The sequence below is a fragment of the Suncus etruscus genome, chromosome 8, assembly GCF_024139225.1.
Source record: "Suncus etruscus isolate mSunEtr1 chromosome 8, mSunEtr1.pri.cur, whole genome shotgun sequence".
Taxonomy (NCBI): Eukaryota; Metazoa; Chordata; class Mammalia; order Eulipotyphla; family Soricidae; genus Suncus; species Suncus etruscus.
Window position 1 is genome coordinate 47858482 of NC_064855.1, and position 23533 is coordinate 47882014.

Consider the following 23533-nt stretch of genomic DNA (forward strand, 5'->3'; position numbering starts at 1 on the left):
AGGTCTGTCCTGGGTCAGCCACGTGCAAAGAAAACACCCTACCACTGTGCTATCACTCCAGTCCCCTCTGTTTATCTTTTAGATAAACTTTTTTCTTCATAATATTTTAATGACAAGTATGAAGATAAAGTGTTCTTGACTGGTAGTATTTATCTCTTAATTATATGGTATTCCACTCTCTCCAAACCTATATTTCTAATGACTTTGATGAAAGCTTCACAGAGTTGCTTTTTTAGGTCACACATTTTTCCCTGGCAGTAGTCAGTATTTTTTTATCATTAATTTAATATGATTTAACAGTGATGCATCATGATGCAGGTCATTTTGCATGTGCAAATTTTCTTAGCTTCCTAGAAAATTGGTTTAATTTTTTTATAAGTTTGATACTTGCTTTACTTGAATTTTTGAAAAGTACTTAGTGATAAATTCCTACAATTGTTTATACTTGGTGCCTTGCCATTTTGTTCTAAAACACTTTACTTTGGTGAAGTGGTTAGTATTAATTATATTATTATGAGAATTAACCATAATTGCACAATAATCTGCATTAAAGTTGTTCTAAGCACCAACTTTATACTGGCTATAAAAGCTGATTATGAAATCCAAGATTAGAATCATTCACTTTCTTCAAACTACCTGTGAAATATAATAACAGTGGATATATAGACGTATGCTTTTAAATATGCTGAAAACAAAATCCTCTTTCTGGGGATATCCAACAGTAATTTACAGTGACCACTTTCACAAAATTTGCGGGCATTTCCACATGTAACTATCTCTAACATGCAGTCCAATGTTATTTCTATTGTTTGGCCTACTTTGCCTTTATTATTTAATCAATATAAATAAGTAAATGAAAAAAGTAAATATTTTTTTCAAGGTGGTTAAAAGCAAACTTCTGTAACAGTGAATTTACACAGTTCTTGTTCTGCAGTTTATAATTGGTGAGGCTCTCAGGAGTATTATAAAAAGTAAACAAGTCAATATATATAGGAAACTTAATGCTGTTCCTCCCCAGAGAAACTACCATATACAAGACACAAGAATACAACAGAAAAGGGCTTGTATTCCTTGATTTAGGGAAGCTTCAATACAGATAGAAATTGCTACTTCTTTCTGAATTTCCCTTATTTAGTTTATATAAGTCACTTAGTATATACTTAATCAGATTATATAAGTACCGCTTGCTAACCAATTGTGTGACTGGAGCTCCTACTCAAACAGATCAATCAAAATTCTCTTATAGGCAGAAGTTCACACTATGAATGATGGTTAAATAGGAATTTCTGAAAATTTTAAATAAGAGTTGGGGCCGGGCGGTGGCGCTAAAGGTAAGGTGCCTGCCTTGCCAGCGCTGCCTTGGACGGACCGCGGTTCGATCCCCCGGTGTCCCATATGGTCCCCCAAGCCAGGAGCAACTTCTGAGCACATAGCCAGGAGTAACCCCTGAGCGTTACCGGGTGTGGCCCAAAAACCAAAAAAAAAAAAAAAAAAAATTTTAAATAAGAGTATTTTAAATGCAATTTCATTAGTTCCAAGTTTCTTTAAGCAATCAAAACAGTTGTTAATTAGTTAATCATAACTGTTTTTGCTAAGAGGCAAAAATTTCTCTAATGTATACATGCTTCAAATACTTGGGGTTATTTTTCTATAGCTACATAAGTAATTATAAAGATTAATGGGAGGGGAAGGTAATACATACTATCAAATCATAAAGCACATTTCAAGAGCCTCCAAAATGAAAATAAGATATGCTATCAACAGATAATATAATTTTATAATCTATAAAAAGATCCAAATGAATAAGGAAATTTAGAATTTTATCATAATCATCACATTAAAACTACAGAGGCATGAGAAATTTTTCCCAAATCTAAAGAAAAATTTCCTATACCTTATCCATAGAATTTATGTGACTCATCTTTTCTAGTAAACATTTTCAAGATAAACTTAATCCTTAATCATCCTAAAGAAATTATGAATTTTATAAAATTCAATATCTAATGCCTATACTAAAAATGAAACAACTAAAACAGTAGTTTTCCCTCAAGTCTCATAAGTTACTATTCCTTTGCATCAGCAGATACTATTCCCAGCTTCCAAAACAGGATCACTCTTAATCAGCTTCATCATTTGAACAACCAAGTGCAGTTGTCTCACCTAAAAACTCTTCCTCAAGGCCTTCTTTAATATCACTCGGAGTTCTTAGTGTCACACATAGTTTCTGGCCTAGGGAAGTTTACTCAAATATTTGTTGAATGAGTGAAGGAATAAGTGAATAGATTACAAAGTTCATCTGAGTTTTTCTTTGCCACAGAAATCTATCCTGACCTATTCCTTGAATTTGCTATAGGTAACTTTTATATCTGCTAGTTCTTATATACTAAAAGAACTGATTATTGTTTCCCATCCTCCACAGATTGTATGTAAACTTCCTAGGGAAATGATTCTTTTATCTCTATAATCAAGATTCTAACATAGTGCCTAGTTTACATTATCCTTACAGAAAGTGAGACTAATCAAAAGTTAATGGAGCTAATTAGTTGCATGTTGGGAAGGGTGATATGCTTTAAAAGAATATTTAAGGGATGGGGCCTGGAGAGATAGCGCAGTGGCTTTTGCCTTGCAAGCATATGGTCCCCCGTGCCTGCCAGGAGCTATTTCTAAGCAGACAGCCAGGAGTAACCCCTGAGCATTGCCGGGTGTGGCCCAAAAAACAAACAAAAAAAACATTTAAGGGGGAATAATCAACAATATAAAATTTTAATTTCCTCTTGGGACTTGGGGGAAATGGGTTTCCTGGGACTGGAGAGAAAAAATAATCTCCTAAGTTTATACTATGGTAAGAAATATAATGACGTGACTTATCCAGCCCTCTCTGTCCTGCCCTCATTGCATTCTGCCACCTCCATTTGAGGTCCTCCATTTCCAGGTGTTTGGAAATGACTTATTGCCATGATTTAATCTTCAATCTAACTTCTTGTTTTTTTCACTGTAGAATAAAGATCCCAAGATGGCTCGAGTTGCACTTGAATCACTCTACAGATTACTTTGGGTTTACATGATTCGAATTAAATGTGAAAGCAATACAGCTACACAGAGGTAAGCTGGATCACATAGTCACATAAAAGTCAAGTGTTAGTTCCAAATGCTGACACATGCTATGCCTACTAGAGACCTGTGTTCCATCTCCAGTACCTCATGGTATCACTGGGAATAGCCTGAATATGAATAGCTCTTGAATTCAACCTCCTTCAAAATTGCCAAGGCTAGAATGACAGTACAGGAGGTAAGGTGCATACTTTACTTGCAGCAGACCAGGTTCAATCCCCATATTATGCTCAGGTCTAGCATTCTAGCAGAACCTTAGCAGCACCATTTTATTGAGCCCTTCCATTGTCCCACAAGTTCAGTCTTTGCCAGGAGGTATCTTCAGGCCTCCTGAGCTCTGTTTTGTAGGTAATCTTTCCCCACAAAAATGTCAGCACATTACTGAGTCAATTATAGGTAATATCACTCAGCTAATGAAGAGAGTGCTTTATTGTTGTTTCATGAAATAATCAAACTAGAAATTGTTGAAAGCTGAGAATTTCTAAAATAACTCAATCCTAAAAATGTTTTCAGTCTTTGCTTAGTTCATCAGCTATCACAACACCCGCCTCAACAAGGACTGTCAAGTTCCAAGTCCAGGCCGCATTTACCACTTTCACAAAGGAAACAACGATGATTTTCCAACTGCCCTTAGATTTCCAGAAATGCTTTCATAGAGCAATTATGCTAATGGAAAGGGGATGAACTCGTTTGTTTTCTTTTTCTAAATTATCTTCGATTCTTAGATTAGATGAAGCATCTGCCATTTTCCCTTAAAGAACTGGAGCTCAGCCAATCTTGCTTGTTTTCTTTCCCCTGCCCCCTTTATCTTTCAGCCGTCTTATAACCATCATCACAACACTTTTCCCCAAAGGGTCCCGTGGTGTGGTGCCAAGGGATATGCCTCTGAACATCTTTGTGAAAATCATCCAGTTCATTGCCCAGGTAATGGAGAACCTTCCGGCAGTGAGAGTCTTCTAATTGCCTTTTAAATAGCCAGTCTCCTTATAAAGTACTAACAGACTGAGAGTCTAAAATAATATTGTAAGTATATAGATGTTTCAGAATAGTTTGAAGTGTTTTTCTTTTTGCTTTTCCAAAACAAACTGTGACCTTGTGTCAAATGTTTTCAGCATTTGACAAATGAAATGAGAGACAGAGTTTGACTCATCTAAGGTTACTGAGTCTATTGGTGAAAACATCTTTACTTGACTCCTAACCCTGTTTTTTCCTGATTCTCTGTGCTGGTTTCTGCAAGACAAGAGCAGGTGGTGTGTTGAGGGTAAGGAAGAGCAGGAATTCAAGAGAAAAAAATTACTGAACTTTGAGGAGTAATATTTCAGCTCTCACAATGGGAATATCAGCATTATCAAGTACTTGCTTTTGGCCAAAACTGGCCAGAACATCTTATCAGCACTAGTTTATATTAAAGTTAGGTCCAGTACATTAAATAGTATTAGTTTACTGTTTAGGCCCAAGAAATTATCCAAAATGCTTACTCTGAAAAATATCATGGAAGTAAATGCTTAGATTTCCACTTTTGATATACATGTGACTTTGGAGGAGCACAAGCAGAGGTTATTCCAGCCCTACCTCTGCCAAAAGCCAGCTCTACTCCCTTAGTCAGAGACCGTCATTCTTTGGGACTGCTTTTCTGTGTATAAAGATGTTTGCTTCTTATACCTCTAAGTTCAATAAGAATAATGGAAAATAATCAATGTGAAAATACTACTGAAGTGCAGTTGATATTATATAATGAAATAAGGTTTACTTATTACTCAAAGACCATTAAGGTAGGATTATCTCTCTATTCTTAGTACAGTGAAGTGTCTCTGTAATAGTACTTAAGGAAAATACATCACTTGTTTTGCAGATGAGTGATTTTATGTTACCATATGACTGATATGTACAAAGATAATTTTGTTCTATGTAGTTTTAAAATGAATCTGTCAGTAGCCACTTCTTGAATTATTGGAATATGGTTTAAACTTTCAATTTAAGTGCACTTAATTATCCTTTGTTGCTGTTCAATTCACATTAAGAATTGTCTGGTATGGCATGAACCAAAAGATTTGTATACAAAAGAAAATGTCTCTTTTACAGTGGTATATTAAGAAATGTATTTCAAACTGAGATGAAGAAAGTTATCAACATATAGAGCTCCATAGAGAGACTTTGGATTGTGTATGGGACAGGCTTTCTATGCATATTGGTTTTTCTTCTTTGAGGGGGTTCTTTCAGTGCTGTAGGGGCTAATTACATATGTAATTTAATGAAGGCATCTTAGGACACCACATAAAAACAGAGCAGCAGCATTCAAATGTTCAGATGGCTTGATCTCACTTCACAGATTCTCTGATCTCTAAAACTAAGCAGTGCCTCACTCCTTTTTACACACCTCTTCGGTGTTTGTAGTGGATGTAGAAATTTCATGTTGAATTTGTACTTGAATACTTTTGTTTCTTGTTTTCACTACAGGAGCGCTTAGATTTTGCAATGAAAGAAATCATTTTTGATTTTCTTTATGTGGGAAAACCAGCCAAGGCCTTCAGTCTCAACCCAGAGGTATGACTGTTCCTTTTAAGTTTGTCTACCATGCATGTATAGGCAGAGTCAGACCTTTACTTTGCAACTTTGTGCAATGGGTTAAAGAACATGTTCCATAAAAGCCTTCTCTTTGGTTCCACCTTGTGATTTAACTAAATAGACAAGGTAATGGAAATTTCAAATTAAAAATTTAGATGAATGGACTTAGAATAAGATTGATGTGCTACCATTTCTGTTATTGTATAACAGAATAAAGCTTGTTAAAAAATCTCATCTCTCCATACAAGCCAGGTTGTTTCATTTTAGAACAAATGGTAAATTTACTCATAACTATTGTAATGTTAACATATTAGCAAACTGAGTATCAGGAAATGATAAAACAGATAAAAATGAATGTTCAGGCCAGAGCGGTGGTACAAGCGGTGGGACATCTGTCTTGTACTCTCTAACCTAGAACAGACCACAGTTCGATATGGTCCCCCAAGCCAGGAGTGATTTCTGAGCACGTAGCCAGGAGTAACCCCTAAGTGTAACTATGTGTGGCCCAAGCCCCCCAAAAGTGAATGTTCATAGTGATAAATAGAAAAATCCAGAAAAGTAATTAGAAAATGTAGAAGTAATTAACATATAATGAATATATGCTTCTGTAGCAAGATAGCATTACCTGTCAAGCAGATCATGGGAATGAGTAACTAACAGGTATTATGTTCAGTGAAGAGTGGTTGAGCTTATGCAAATGAAAAGCATATTCATTTTAAACTCTTCCTAGGCTATAACCAGTGGTACTCAGTGCTTACTCCTGGCTCTTTGATCAGGGATCATTCCTATTGGGGTTCAGGAGACTATACCTGTGCTACATGCAAGGCAAATGTGTACTATCTCGATAGCATTGTTTGGGGACATTTTTAAAAATCCTTGTCTTAAAGTCATATTTTCTCTAGCTATTATCTTCATTTTGAATAAAAACAAATTGAAAGTAGAAACATGAAAAATTTGATAATTTCTTAAGACCAGATCAGTGATAGTACAGAGCATTTGCCTTGCATGTGGCTGGCCCAGTTTGATCCCTGATATCCCATATGATCTCAGAGGAATGACCTCTGACCTCAGAGCCAGGAAGCATCACTGGGTGTGGCCCAAACACACACACATGCATACACATCTATGTAAATCAATAAGGTTTTTTGGAGGGTCACACCCAGCAGGACTCAGGGGTTACTCCTGGCTCTACGCTCAGAAATCACTCCTGGCAAACTCAGGGGGACCATATGGGATGCCGGGATTCAAACCACCATCCTTCTGCATCCAAGGTAAACACCCTACCTTCATGCTATCTCTCTGGCCCTCAAAAAGAACTTACTATTCTTTTTTTTTGGGGGGGGGGCACACCCGTTTGAAGCTCAGGGTTACTCCTGGCTATGCACTCAGAAATCGCCCCTGGCTTGGGGGGACCATATGGGACGCCAGGGGATCGAACCGCGGTCCATCCTACACTACCACTTGCAAGGCAGACACCTTACCTCTAGCGCCACCTTCCCGGCCCAAAAGAACTTTTTTTAAAATTTTTTTCTTTATTTAAATATCTTGCTTACATAAATGATTTGATTAGGTTTCAGTCATGTAAAGAACACCCCCTTCACCAGTGCAACATTTCCACAACAATGTCCCAAATCTCCCTCCATCCCAACCCACCCCCACCTGTACTCCAGACAGGCTTTCCAGTTCCCTCATTCATTCACATGATTATGGTAGTTCTCTGTGTAGTTATTTCTATAGCTGCACTCACCACTCATTGCGGTGAGCTTCATGAAGTGAGCTGGAAGTTCCAGCCCTCTCATTGTCTCTAAGGATTGTTGCAAAAATGACTTTTATTTTTCTTAAAAACCATAGATGAGTGAGACTATTCTGCGTCTCTCTCTCTCTCTCTCTCTCTCTCTCTCTCACTCTCTCTCTCTCTCTGACTTTTTCACTCAGCATGATAGATTCCATGTACATCCATGTATAGAAAAATTTTATGACTTCATCTCTCCTGACGGCTGCATAATATTTCATTGTGTAAATGTTTCTTTAGCCATTCATCTGTTGAAGGGCATCTTGGTTGTGTTCAGAGCCCGGCTATTGTAAATAGTGCTACAATAAATATAGGTGTGAGGAAGGGGTTTTTGTATTGTATTCTTATGTTCTTAAGGTATGTCCCTAGAAGTGGAACAGCTGGATCAAATGGGAGCTCAATTTCCAGATTTTAGAGGAATCTCCATATTGCTTTCCATAGAGGTTGGACTAGATGGCATTCCCACCAGCAGTGGATAAGAGTTCCTTTCTCTCCACATCCCCGCCAGCATTGATTGTTCTCATTCTTTGTGATGCGCGCCAATCTCTGTGGTGTGTTTTGATTTGCATCTCCCTGATGATTAGTGAAAAGGAGCATTTTTTTCATGTGCCTTTTGACCATTTGTATTTCTTTCTTATCAAAGTGTCTGTTCATTTCTTCTCCCCCTTTTTTGATTGGATTAGATGTTTTTTTTTCTTGTAAAGTACTATCTGTGCCCTGTATATTTTGGATATTAGCCCCTTATCTGATGGATGTTGGGTGAATAGTTTCTCCCACTCAGTAGGTGACTCTTGTATCCTGGGCACTATTTCTTTTGAGGTGCAGAAGCTTCTCAGTTTAATGTATTCCCATCTGTTGATCTCTGCTTCCACTTGTTTAGAAAGTGCAGTTTCCTCCTTGAAGATGCCTTTAGTCTAATGTCATGTAGTGTTTTACCAACGTGTTGTTCTATATACCTTATGGTATCAGGTCTGATATCAAGGTCTTTAATCCATTTGGATTTACATTTGTACATGATGTAACTGGGGGTTTATGTTCACTTTTTTGCAAGTGGCTAACCAGTTCTGCCAGCACCACTTGTTGAAGAGGTTTTCCCTGCTCCACTTAGGATTTCTTGCTCCTTTGTCAAAAGTTAGGTAATTGTATGTCTGGGGGACAATGTCTGAGAACTCAAGCCTATTCCACTGATCTGAGGGTCTGTCTTTATTCCAATACCATGCTGTTTTGATAACTATTGCTTTGTAGTACAGTCTAAAGTTGCGGAAAGTAATGCCTCCCATTTTCCTTTTCCCAAGGAGTGCTTTAGCTATTCGAGGGTGTTTCTTGTTCCAGATGAACTTCATAAGTGTTTGATCTACTTTTTTGAAGAATGTCATGGGTATTTTTAAGGGGATCGCATTAAATCTGTATAATGCTTTGGGGAGTATTGCATTTTACTGATGTTAATCCTGCCAATCCATGAGCAGGGTATGTGTTTCCATTTCCCTGTGTCCTCTCTTATTTCTTGGAGCAGGGCTTTATAGTTTTCTTTGTATAGGTCCTTCACATCTTTGATCAAGTTGACTCAAAGATATTTGAGTTTGTGTGACACTATTGTGAATGGATTGTCTTCCTGATGTCCATCTCTTCCCTATCATTATTGGTGTATAAAAAGGCCATTGATTTCTGTGTGTTGATTTTGTAGCCTGCCACCTTGCTATATAAATCTATTGTTTCTAGAAGCTTTTTGGTAGAGTCTTTAGGGTTTTCTAAGTAGAGTATCATGTCATCTGCAAACAATGAGAGTTTGACGTCTTCCTTTCCTATCTGGATTCCCTTGATATCTTTTTCTTGCCTGATCACTATAGCAAGAACTTCCAGTACTATGTTGAAGAGGAGTGGTGAGAGCAGACAGCCTTGTCTTGTACCAGAATTTAGAGGAAAAGCTTTTAGTTTTTCTCCATTGAGGATAATATTTGCCATTGGCTTGTGGTATATGGCTTTAACTAGATTGAGAAAGGTTCCTTCCATTCCCATATTGCTGAGAGTTTTGATCAAGAATGGGTGTTGGAGCTTATCAAATGCTTTCTCTGCATCTACTGATATGATCATTTGATTTTTATTTTTCTTGTTGTTGATGTTGTGTATGATGTTGATAGATCGATGGATGTTAAACCATCCTTGCATTCCTGGGATAAAACCTACTTGGTTGTAGTGTATGATCTTCTTGATGATGCATTGGATCCTATTTGCCAGGATTTTGTTGAAGATTTTTGCATCAGCATTCATCAGGGATATTGGCCTGTAATTTTCTTTTTTTGGCAGCATTTCTGTCTGGTTTGGGTATCAAGGTGATGTTGGCTTCATAAAAGCTGTTTGGGAGTGTTCCCATTTTTTCAATTTCATGGAAGAGCTTTGTTAGGATTGGTAGTAGCTCCTCTTCAAAGATTTGAAAAAAATCCATTAGGAAATCCACCTGGGCCTGGGCCTTTTTTTGAGCAGATGTTTGATTACAGTTTCAATTTCCTCAGTAGTGATGGGGGTGTTTAGATATGCTACATCCTCCTTACTTAAATGTGGAAGGTTATAAGTGTCCAAGAATTTTTCCATTTCTTCTAGGTTCTCATGTTTAGTAGCATAAAGTTTCTCTAAGTAGTCTCTGATTACCCTTTGGATCTCTGCAATATCTGTCGTGATCTCCCCCTTTTCATTTCTAATATGGGTTATCAGATTTCTCTCTCTCTCTCTTTGTGAGTTTTGCCAATGGTGTATCAATCTCATTTATTTTCAAAGAACCAACTTCTGCTTTCATTGATCTTTCAGATTTTTTTATTTTTGGTTTTCCACTTCATTGCGTTCTGTTTTCAGCTTTGTTATTTCCTTCTGTATCCCTATTTTTGGTTCCTTTTGTTGGTCATTTTCTAATTTTTGAGCTGCGTCATTAAGTTATTCAGGTATGCCCCTTCTTCCTTCCTGACGTGTGCTTGTAGAGCTATAAATTTTCCTCTCAGGACCACTTTTGCTGTGTCCCATAGATTCTGGCAGTTTGTGTCTTCATTATCATTTGTTTCCAGGAAAGTTTTGATTTCCTTTTTGATTTCATCTCGGACCCACTGGTTGTTCAATAGCAGGGTGTCTAATTATAATTGTTAAAGTTTTTCTTCTGTGTGGCTTTGTAGTTCACATCTAATTTCAGAGCCTTGTGGTCAGCAAAGGTAGCCTGCAAGATTTCTCTCCTCTTGATTTTATGGAGGTATGTTTTATGTATCAGCATGTAGTCTATCCTGGAGAATGACCCATGTACATTGGAGAAGAATGTGTTTCCAGATTTTTTGGGATAGAGTGTCCTGTATGTATCTACTAGTCCTCATTCTTCCATTACTCTTTTCAGGCTATTATGTTTTTGTTGGGTTTCAGTCTGGTTGACCTATCAAGTTTTGATAGGGCTGTGTTGAGGTCTTCCACAATTATTGTGTTATTATTAATTTCTTCTTTCAGATTTGTCAGTAATTGTATTAGATAATTTGCTGGTCTCTCATTGGGTGCATATATGTTTAATAGTCTGATTTCTTCCTGTTTTTCATATCCCTTGGTTAGTATATAATTTCCATCTTTGTCGTTTACCACTTTTCTGAGTATAAAGTTGGTGTCATCAGATATTAATATGGCCACCCCAGCTTTTTTGAGGGTGTTGTTTGCTCGGATGATTTTTCTCCAATCTTTGATTTTAGTCTGTGTTTGTTCTGACTATTTAGATGTGTTTCCTGTAGGCAGCAGAAGGTTGGATTCATCTTTTTGACCCATTTTGCCACTCTTTTTCTTTTAGTTGGTGAATTTAGTCTATTGATATTGAGGGAGATGATTGTCATAGGATTTAATGTCATCTTTGTAGATAAGTTTGCTGTGTTTGTTGGTCTCTCTTGTCTTAGAGTAGACCTGTCAGTTTTTCCTTTAAGGCTGGTTTTTCTTTTTTTTTTTTTTTTTTTTTTTTTTTTTTTTTTTTTTTTTTTTTTTTTTTTGTGGTTTTTGGGTCACACCCGGCAGTGCTGGGTGCAGCATTCTCAGTGAGGCATTCATTTCATTCAGTCTTGTCACAATATTCCACCACTGTCTTCTGGCCTTGAGAGTTTCTTGTGACATGTCTGCTGTAAGCCTTAGGGATGCTCCTTTGAATGTATTTTCCCTTTTTGATCTTGCTGCTTTCAATATTCTATCTCTATCTGTGATATTTGCCATTGTAACGAGCATGTGTCTTGTGGTGTTTTTGTTTTGGGTCTCTTTTAGCTGGTACTCTTTGGGCATGTAGGATTTGATTGCATGTTGTCTTTAACTCTGGGAGTATCTCTTGGATGATGTCTTTGACAGTCGATTCTTCCTGGAGATCTCCTACCTGGTCTCTGGGACTTCAGTGATTCTTATGTTGTTTCTGTTGAGTTTATCAAAGACTTTATTTTCATCTGTTCGCATTCTTGAGTCCTTTTTCCATTGCCTGTTCATTTGTCTTAAGGTTCTTTTCCAATTTCTTCTGTTGTGTTGAGTTTTTCTGCGTCACATCTTCCAGTACTCCAATTCTCTCCTCAGCTGATGATACCCTGCTGGTGAGGCTATCCATTGAGGTTTTCAGTTGAGCTACCATGTTTTTCAGATCTGTTATTTTAGTTTGGAGTTTTCTGATTTCTGTTTTTGTGTTCTGTTCAAATCGATCTATGCTTTCTTTGAGTTCTTCAAACATCTTCCATATTGCTATTTTAAGTTCCTTATCCAAGAGGTTAATCAGATGGTTGGAATTTATTAGGTCATTTGAGCTTTCATCAATATTCTCTGTGCATGGTGTTTGCCTGTGTGGTTTCCCCATTGTTATGCTTGTAGTGTGGTTTTTCGTGAATATTTTGGTGGGGTTTATTGGTTAGAAAGAGTGCACAGCTGCGAAGCGGCCACGCTCTTCTGCTGCCTCTAGTTGACAGTTCTCAGAGTGAACAAAGGTATAGCAGGGCAGAGCCTCCACAGGCCAGAGAGCTCAGCTTATTGGACAGCGACCTCACAGCCAGAATGTACTCACTTGGCAGCTTATTGGACAGCGACCTCACAGCCAGAATGTACTCACTTGGCAGCTTCAAAATGCAGTTTTTGGGGGGTGCGCTCCCTAAGCCTCCGAGGAAACCTTCAGGGATTCAGAAACACAGGCAGACAGGAGCAGGAGAAGTTTCCCTTGAAGTCTTCAGAGTGAACAAAGGCACAGCAGGGCGGAGCCTCCACAGGCCAGAGAGCTCAGCTTATTGTACAGTGACCCCCACAGCCAGAATGTACTCACTGGGCAGCTTCAAAATGCAGTTTTTTGGGGGTGTGCTTCCTAAGCCTCCGAGGAAACCTTCAGGGATTCAGAAACACAGGCAGACAGGTGCAGGAGAAGTTTCCCTTGAAATCCTCAGAGAGAACAAAGGCACAGCAGGGTGGAGCCTCCACAGGCCAGAGAGCTCAGCTTATTGGACAGCGACCCCCACAGCCAGAATGTACTCACTGGGCAGCTTCAAAATGCAGTTTTTTGGGGGTGTGCTCCCTAGGCGTCTGAGGAAACCTTCAGGGATTCAGAAACACTGGAAGACAGGCACAGGAGAAGTTTCCCTTGAAGTATGAGGTATATGATCAATTCTTTGATAAAGGGGCAGGAAATATGAAGTGAAGAAAAGAAAGCATCTTCAGCAAGAGGTGTTGGAAAAACTGGTCAACTACATGCCAAAAAGTAAACTCAGACCTCTCTAATGCCATGCACAAAAGTCAAATAATACTGGAACATTTTCTCAAAATAGAAATACAGATGGCCAAAAGGCACAAAAGGTCAAAATGCTCCAAGTCATTATTCATCAGGAAGATGGAAATCAAAACAACAATGAGATATCACCTCACACTATAGGGACTGGCACATATCTCAAAGCATGAAAACAACCAGTGCTGGCACAACTGTGGGGTAAAAGGTTTTTCTCATTCATTGCTGGTATGAATGCCAACCATTCTAGCCTTTTTGGAAAACAATATGGGTATTCCTCAAAAAAAAAATTAGAAATTGAGCTCCAATATGATCCAGAAATATTGCTCCTGGAAATATACCTTATGAGCCCAAAAATACAATGCAGAACAGCTCTCTGCACTCATACTTTAATTGCAGCACTATTTATACTAGCCAAAATCTAGAAACAACCCTAGAGTCCAAGAATAGGTGACTTCTAAAGCAACTATGGTATATACAATGGAATACTACACAGCTGTTAGGAAAAGTTGCTTATTCATGGATTGATATGGAGAATAATATGCTCAGTGAAATGAGTCAGAGGGAGAGATATAGACATAGAACGATCACATTCATTTGTGGGAAGTTTTTGTTTTGTTTTGTTTTGTTTTGTTTTTTTATCAAAGATAGTATTGTAATAATAGCCAAAGACAATTGAGACAGGGGACCAGAGGACCAGTCCATGGTAAGAAGCTTGCCACAAAGAACAGGGAAATGCAATTGGGGCAGAGAAGGGACCACCATAACAGTAATAGTTGGAAAAAATCACTCTAAACAAGAACTGAATGCTGGAAGGAGATAGAGCATTATGCATGATACTCCTTTTGTAACAATTGCAAACCATAGTGTCAAACAAAAAGAAGAAAGAGCGAGGGCCAGAGCAGTAGTGCAGCAGTAGGGCATTTGCCTTGCATGCAGCTGACCCAGGACGGATCTTGATTAGATCCCCAGCATCCCATATGGTTGCTCAAGCCAGGAACAATTTCTGAGCGCATAGCTAGGAGTAGCCTATGAGCATCAACCGGGTGTGCCCTCCTCAAAAAACAAAAAAACAAAAAAAAAAACAAAAACAAAAAAAGCGAGCAAGGGAGAGAAAATAAGGGAGAGAGAAAAGAAAACTCTCCTACAGAGGCAGGCAGAATACAGAGTGGGGGGACGAGAGAGTTAACTGGGACATTGGTGGCAGGAAATGTGCACTGGTGACAGGTGTTGTACATTGTATGACTGAAACTCAATCATGAACAACTTTATAACAAAATATAAAGTGACTCTTACAGCAGAGAAAATATATATAATGGAAAAATTAATTAAAATTAAAAAAATAAAGTGGGACCTGACCAGTGACATAGCAGGTAGGAAGTTTGCCTTGCAAATGGCAGCCCAGGTTCAAGCTCTGACATTCTATATGATCCTCTGAGCACTGTCAGGAATAATTCCTAAGCCCAGAGCAAGTAGTAGCCCTCCAAAAAAGCTTTAAAATGAGTGAGTCAGTATTACTTTATGTTACAAAATATAATTTCCCAATAGGTGATCTGGGAAAATCTGACTTGGATGTATAACTTTCCACCTCATATGTAGGCCGCATCAGTTTTCCCTACTTGAAAGAAAAGTAATAGGTGTACCTTCCTTGTGTGCTGTTTTAAAGATGAGAATTAATGACTACTTCTGAATACAGATTCAGTAAATTGTAACTAGATTATCACTGTTAGTACTGATAATTATTACTTTCTGGTATAGGACCTCAGGGCATTTTTTTTATTTGACTTGGAAATAGGAATGTAAATGTTTTGCATATAACTGTTTAAGGAAATACAAATATTTATCTTTTAAGCAACTTTCTTGCAGATTCTTTTTTTTTTTTTTTGCCTGGACCATATTTATAAAATAATTATATACAGCTAAAGATGGAATGTTCTTCAAGTGGCTGAACACAAGTCTTGCTTCTATGAGGTCCAGAGATTGCTTTTTAGCATTGCATGCCCCCCCCCTGCTGAGTACTATTGGTTCACAGCAAGAGAATATATCAAGATTATATGTATATATAAGCTGATAAAAATAATCATTAGCGGGCCGGAGTGATAGCACAGTGGTAAGGCATTTGCCTTGCATGCGGCTGACCCAGGATGGACCTGGGTTTGGTCTCTGGCATCCCATATGGTCCCCCAAGCCAAGAGCGATTTCTGAGCGCATAGGCAGGAGTAACCCCTGAATATCACTGGGTGTGGCCCAAAAACAAACAAACAAAAAATAATAATAATCATTAGGAAGACAAAAAATCTCCTAGAAGGCTAGCAAATGAACCAAAAGCAGATATCTAATATTATAGGGAAAGATATGTAGCAATGGTCCTCAAACTATGGCCCGTGGGCCACATTTTGTATTTATTCCCATTTTGTCTCTTCACTTCTAAATAAGATATATGCAGTGTGCATAGAAATTTGTTCATAATTTTTGTTTTTACTATAATCTGGCCCTCCAACAGTCTGAAGGACAGTGAACTGGCCCCCTGTTTAAAAAGTTTGAGGACCCCTGATAGGGAGCATAGAGAATAGTTTAGGGTGATAAAATTTATTTGGAAAATTATTTGACTAACAGTATTAGAAGAAAGTGAAAGAAAAAAGAGGGAGAGGAATCTATTCCCAATGTTCTTTAAGAACTAAAACAGAGGGGCTGGAGAGATCGCATGGAGGTAGGGCGTTTGCCTTGCATGCAGAAGGGGCAGTGGTTTGAATCCGGCATCCCATATGGTCCCATGAGCCTGCTAGGAGTGATTTCTGAGCGTAGAGCCAGGAGTAACTCCTGAGTGTTCCGGGTGTGACTCAAAAACCAAAATAAATAAATAAATAAAGGAACTAAAACAGGGACTGGAGTGTGGCGCAAGCAAGAGGTCATCTGCCTTGCACATGCTAACTAACCTAGGACGTACTGCAGTTCGGTTCCCCGGTGTCTCATATGGTCCCCCAAGCTAGGAGCGATTTCTGAGCTCATAGCCAGGAGTAACCCCTGAGCATCACTGGGTATGACCCAAAAACATAAGGGCGGGGGGAATATCATAGAGGAAGGGCGTTTGCCTTCCATGTAGAAGGACGGTGGTTCAAATCCAGCATCCCACATGGTCCCCTGAGCCTGCCAGGAGTGATTTCTTAGCGTAGGAGCTAGGAGTAACCCCCTGAGCACTGCCCGGGTGTGACCCCCACCCAAAAAAAAAAAAAAAAACTAAAACAGCCTTTTTGTTTCCAACTTGTACAGGTTGATCAGACATATCATTCCATTCTATCACAATTTACAGATTTGTCATCATCATGTAAAGATATTCATTGTATGTTTATCATGCACAGACCCTTCCTAAGTTCAGAGGATAGAGTGAACTTCAAATCAGTGAGCACCTGCCCAGTTCACCAGAGATGAGCATGCCTCATTCCACCAAATGCAGGGAAAGATGATTGTAATGCTTGCCAAGAAGTCTGTGCTGCCATAATTCTGTTCTGAGTGCTCAGACTCTCCTGTTCAGAGCCAATATTGTACCTTATCTGAATTTGAGAAAGAGTGATCTGACCAGAATAGTTTTGTGTGTGTGTATTAGCATATGTGTTTTTAGCAGTAACAAACTCTATGTCCTTGAGTTTTTTAAGTTTTATTTTCACATTTAATCTGCCCAGTAATTAATGTCCAGTGCAATTTAGTTCAGATGACATTGTGTTCTTGGAATACAACATAGGGAACTTGTTATTTTTTTTCATCTGAGCCACTGTGGACTAACACGGTGTGCGCTATCTCTGTCTTCAGGAGCTATAGAGCTCTCTATTTTATCTCAAGCTTTATCTACTTGCCTGCAACAGAAAACTAATATATTTGTCATTTTGTTGGTACATCCAAATAGGATGTGAAGATTATTATTACCTTGATATATTTTTCCAATATGATGAAAATTTCCCTTCAGATTGTTTTCCTGGAACACATTGACAGGGACATAAACTTTATTTTATTTCATAAAAGTTTCTTCCCTAAATTGGTTTGTCTTTGAAATTATTCTGACCCCAACTTACCTTGACGGGAAGTCAAATCTAACTTAACTAATAGACTAAATGGTTTGATGGCACCCCAGTAGGATTAAGTCTTTCTTTTTCCTCAAGCATTTATTTTGTCTCTTCTAGAGGATGAACATTGGTTTGCGTGCATTCCTGGTAATAGCAGACAGCCTGCAGCAAAAAGATGGTGAGCCTCCTATGCCAGTGGACAGAGCTGTTCTCCCTTCAGGAAACACATTAAGAGTCGAAGAAAACCTATTTGAGTAAAACACTAACTGAAGAGGAAGCCAAAATGATAGGTGGGGTTTTAAAGATGTGTTACAACTGGGCCTTATAATAGCCCTGAGCAAAAACACACTTTATAAAAGTAGCTGCTGAGACATTCCAACATTAATTGTTGTTGATTGATGTGCTATGTGAAATTTCCTGAGAGAGAGTACCATTTTAATGTTAGCCTTTTATCTATGGTCTTTTCAATTTTTTAATATAATTTTTATTTTAATCATAGTGGCTTACATATCAATTGACAATAATATTTTAGGTACGTATTAACATAAAATCAGGTGAATTCCCATCACCGAATTGTCCTCCCTCCACCTTCATTCCCTGTCTTACCTCCCATATCCTCCTCCCTCACCCCCTCCGTCTTCCCCGTCCTACCTCCCATATCCTCCCCCACTCCCGGGGGCTGCTAGAATAAGTGGTCCTCTTTGTGCCTAGCTTACTACTTAGTAGTCCTATACCTGTTTGGTCTTGTACCTCCCTTATTTCCTGCTCTAATTGGGGGAGGCGGGACCAGATAGTTCAGTTATGTGGTTTTATTTGAAGAAGAGAAAGATAATAAACTGGGGGAAAAATCAAATACGCCGAAAATGGGCGGAGTCCTTCTGGAGGCTCTCATCCTAGGTTTGAGAGTCCTAAGGGGAAAAAGAAGGTGAAACACCACAAACAGTACAAAAAGAAGTGTCAAGTAAAATATCCATTGAGCACACCAACAATAAAGATAAGAAACCACATAAAAACCATGGTCTTAAGATAAAAAAAAAAAAAACATGGCAGAGCACATAAAGGAAGAAAAGAAGAAATAAATAAATAAATAAATAAATATAAATGGAGACAACAACTTTAATAACCACACCCAAACAAAGAAACCGACAAAAACTAGATAAATAAATAAAAAAAATTGTTTTGTGCTTTTTTTCTTTTTTTTTTTTTTCCCTCCTGCACAGGCACAGTAAATATTAGGGTCATTCGAAAAGGAATTCCCTTGACCTAAGAGATGCAGAGTTTCTTCTCCACCCTTAGAATTATATTGTCGTGGGATTAACTATAGACTCCTTTCAGGTTCATTTACTCTCCCCTTGGTGCTTTTGTGGTGTATGGAAGACTTCTGCTCCGTCCTCGGTGATAAAATCAGACCTCTGTATCTAGAGATCTCATTATCTGCACAGGTCAGGGATTGGAACTTATGATGAAATCTTTCTTTGTGGTTCTAGAAGTTCTGTTCCCTCAGTGTCATTTTAATCCTTCTTCTGTGGTTGGTGTCTTGGTCTTTGTGCTGATACTAGGGTGGGGGCCTGGGATAGTGTCTTTCGTTATGTTTCCAGAAGACCCATTCCATTGCAATTGTCTCAGACAGACCTCTGAACTAAAGATCATGATTGTTGTGCAGGTCATAGCTCAAACCCTAGACTAGGACTTTTTTATTGGTCCCAGGATACATACAGTCCGGTCATGGTTCTATCAGCCAGTCATCTGTAAATCGCAATCTTGGCTTTGAGATAGACCAAAGGGTGACAAGTCTTCTGATTTTGTCTTATCGTTAGCTGGTGAGGTAGGATAACCTGCTCTTAGGTCAAGTTGTTCCCAGTTTTCTCGTTGTCAGGATATCATATTAGAGCTGGCACTTGTTGGTGTCCGAGCAGTATTAAGGATGTCCCGAATAGGATTTGTTTCTTGTGGATGTTGTGAAAATCTGTGTCATTTCTATGTCTGGAATCCAGGGTTCAAGGCTGGACGATTGGTGTCTATTCACCTGGGGTCTAAGTTGGGTCCACGTGACATATTTTCAAGGTGGGAGATGCCCCTGTATTGTAAACAAGTATGAGTTCTTATCCCTAGTAGATAAGAGCTCGTTTTTATACATAAGATTTTACCTTTTTTTTTATGTGTGCCTTTGCAGGGAGAAATGGGCTATAATTATATTGCTGGTGCAATTGAGGGTGGAAAGAGAAGAAATCAAAAACAGGTCACACACCCAAAAAAGATAAAAATAGAAATAAAAATATATGTGCTCACGTATATATATAAAAAGAAAAAAGAGTAAAAAAATGAAATAAAAAAGTAATTAAAGGAACAAAGTAATGCAAGAGACTACCTTACATTTGGGGAAAAGCAGGTAACGAGGTAGTGTAATACAGGTCTTATACTTATGATGGAAGTATAGGTTTTTGTCTTTTGATATTTTCTTGTGGTGTGTGGGTTCCCGAGCGCCTTTTCATCACACAACCTGACCCTCTTAAGATTGGCAAAAGATTTGCGGCAGGGAGGTCTTGGGAAGAGTTCTTGCATTGGGGATACTTTTAGAGCTAAGTCCAGTTTCAAGTAACAGTCCACGTTAAGAAGGGTTGATAAGGAGGACCGCGCAGCATGAGTCAGCAGGGGAGTTGGTTGCCTTTTCTTGCAGGGGTCCCCTTGCTCTTTTCTCCTCTCTTCTCAATACTTTCTTTTTTTTTCTTTTTTCTTTTTATCTCCTTTTTTTAATTTATTTTCTCTCTTCTTCTTTCTTGCCCCTTCCATATACTTTCCCCTCCCCCCCTTTGGAAATTCGACAATCCCTTCACCCCTCAATTCCATTCAGATTTCCCAGCTTATTAAAATTCTTCACCCTCAGGTCTTTTCAATTTTTTATCTCTAATTCACAGTAAATTTCTAAATCATCTACAGCCTTTTCTGTATAAAATTCTATTTATAATGCATCTATATATATACAAATTAATTCATTTTTATAGTTTGATTCCTTTTTCCCATAAAACTATTTCAGTCTATATCTTAAACATGAATATCCTATATATGCCAGATTATATTTGGAGTTTGGCCAATGGGATATATACATTCCTTAGATAAATTTAAAAAGATTTATTATATGAGAAGTAAATATTAATAATTATTTCATTAAATTTTTGGATGTTAAATGCCAAGCAGTTTATTTTTCTTTAGGAAATATATGTGAATGTTTCTATGTATATTGTGATGAAATACACATCTATTTATCTTTGTCTTTCACTGTAATGAAAACTATTTAATGATAGCAGTAAAAATATATAAAATATATTTTCTTACTTTAACATTTTTGATATCTCCCTTCATTTGCTAAGCACCACAAGGAGCAACACCCAAGCACAGAGCCTTGAGTAGCTCTCTAAGACTTATTAATTTGGTCCCCAAACAAAGATAACATAATGAAATATATGATATGAGTAATTTAATTTAACTAAAAAAAATCCACAAGTGGGGCCAGAGAGGTGGCGCTAGAGGTAAGGTGTCTGCCTTGCAAGCACTAGTCAAGGAAGGACTGCAGTTCGATCCCCTGGCGTCCCATATGGTCCTCCCAAGCCAGGGGCAATTTCTGAGCGCTTAGCCAGGAGTAAACCTTGAGCATCAAACGGGTGTGGCCCGAAAAACCAAAAAAAAAAAAAAATTCACAAGTAAAGAACACTATAGGTATAATTAAAATGAGAATTATCCTGTATGTATCTAATCACTGATGATAGAGAATTTTTTTTAACTAATCAGAAACAGAAGACTAAGTAAAACTTCCCAAGTTCTCTTTTTATTTTAGTGCTCTGGAAAATATTTGCTTTTGTAGTATTAGAATTCTGCTTGGTGAGTTTCAGTAATTATTTGGTGAACATCCAAATGTACAAGGCATTATACCTGTTGAGTACTACAAATTAGAGATTAAACAAGATTATACTCAAAAGTTATCCACCCATAGAAAGTTCTCCAGAGCAACATGTCATAGAGGATTAATAATCTAGAATTTCATTTTGAACTAATTTAATTCAGTGATTAAACTATCACTTATATTTGCCAGGCATGTCATTATATTACTCTCAAGTACGAAAAGCAGTGGACAACATTTTAAGGCATCTTGATAAAGAAGTAGGAAGGTGTATGATGCTAACTAATGTCCAGATGTTAAACAAAGAACCAGAAGATATGATCACGTGAGTACAATGAGGACTGAGTTTTCAATGAAAAGTTAATTGATCAAATTACTCAGTAGATATTTTCTCATTTATTCTTTCCATTATTACATATTTTATTCTCATTTTCTTTGAATCAGAATTCTAAAGTGTATTAATGATAACAAAATATACTTTGATAATATTTTATTAACTATAAATATAAATTGAAAGCCTATTATTGATATATATTCTGACCATATATCAAATAAAAGTAGACCCGGTTTATGAGATAGGAAATGAATGATTAGACTCATTAGCTGATCCACATCTTCCAACGGTTATTCTTTTTTTTTTATTTTATTGAAACTATTGTGATTTACAATGTCCTTCATATTTGGGATTTTAGACATACAATGAGTCAGGGCCAATCCCGCCACCAGTGTCAACCTCCAGAGTTCCCATAGTCCATCCTATCCAAAGGTGATATTTTTCTCCCAAAAGTTTATTACAATCCCTCTACATTTTATCATTATAAATTTCAAGCTCACTTGTTTCTAGTGATAAATTATAAATGGTGATAGCTAAGCCTATTTAATAACCTCTATAAAAACATGTCACGGAAATAATGGATTTTATAAAAGTGTCTGTTGCTTGGAAAGTAAAATAAAACATCCTTAGCCCAAAACCTCAGAATCTAGATTTGTAATTAGACTTCTGCAAAGAAATTAACAAAATATATACTTACTATTTTCATTTAGCTATGGGAGGAACTAGAGTTAATTTATAATTTTACACTTTGGTTTTCTTTTGGGGGGGGAGTCACACCCAGCAGTGCTCAGGGGTAACTCCTGGCTCTGCGCTCAGAAATAGCTTCTGGCAGGCTCAGGGGACCATATGGGATGCCAGGATTCGAATCACAGACCGTTCTGGGTTGGCGTGTGCAAGGCAGGCACCCTACTGCTCTGCTATCACTCTGGCCCCTAAATTTTACATTTTAAGAAAATTTATTAGACTTTTGTTATAAACTATGAATTAAAATAAGATTGGCTTTTGTGGCATAAATTTCCAAAAATATTATTAGAAAGATTTCTTTTCTTAGCAAATTCAACTACAAACACTAGAATTAGTAATACAAATTTTTTTTTTTGTTTTTTGGGTCACATCTGGCAGTGCTCAGGGGTTACTCCTGGCTCTATGCTCAGAAATCGCTCCTGGCAAATCACTCCTGGCAAGCTCGGGGGACTATATAGGATGTCAGGATTCAGACCACCGTCCTTCTGCATGCAAGGCAAACACCCTACCTCCATGCTATCTCTCTAGCCCCAGTATTACAAATTTTGCGGGAGAAAAGCAAAATCTATTACACACACACACACACACACACACACACACACACACACACATAAACAAAAGAATTAGACTGTTGCTATTTTGGCAGAGGACATTACATGTAGATATGTATTTTTATAATGATAATGTATTAAAAAAGTATGAGAAACAAGACAATGCATTTTTTAAAAGGCAGAAATATGTAATAAGTATAAGGCATAATTTCCAGCATAAATAATAAAAACTAGGAGCACAGGTTTAGAATAGGGTATAGCTTGTCCTGCATGTGGTTGGTCCACACCTGTTCAGTCCCTGGAAGTGATAGTTACCCCACCAAGTATTGTAAGGATCACTCCTGGGCACAGTAATTTGGTATGACTCAATTGTGGTCTATTCCCACTGTAATTACTTTCCAACCCTCCCAATAATAAAATATATAAAATAATGTACAATATTATAAAATTTTATAAGAGTATATAATGTTAATATTAACATATAATTAATAAAATAAAAAGAGTTCATAGGTGTATGTAGCCAAACCCAATAATAAAAAAAAGTTCAAAGAAAAATCTCCTCTTCAAAGTACCACTTGAGTTCTACAATCATTGCTTGGTTCACTGTAATCTCTTCCATCTTTTCACTATGTCAATGCACCTATTTGTATGCATTTTTAAATATGATCATGCAATAAATGTTATCTTATAGTTTGTGGGCATTTGATTTAGGTGATATAAGGTTATGTCACTTTGGACTT

The 23533-nt window shown here is 37.6% G+C and overlaps 1 protein-coding gene across 1 annotated transcript in view; it reads left to right on the plus strand.

Annotated features, from left to right (window-relative positions):
- The window catches only part of FRY (FRY microtubule binding protein), a 344446-nt gene that overhangs the window by 140084 nt on the left and 180829 nt on the right, over positions 1-23533 (plus strand). The window contains 6 exon segments of the mRNA XM_049778737.1: positions 2999-3102; positions 3927-4035; positions 5569-5655; positions 17387-17506; positions 17508-17559; positions 21357-21489. Coding sequence (XP_049634694.1) covers positions 2999-3102; positions 3927-4035; positions 5569-5655; positions 17387-17506; positions 17508-17559; positions 21357-21489 — 605 coding nt within the window.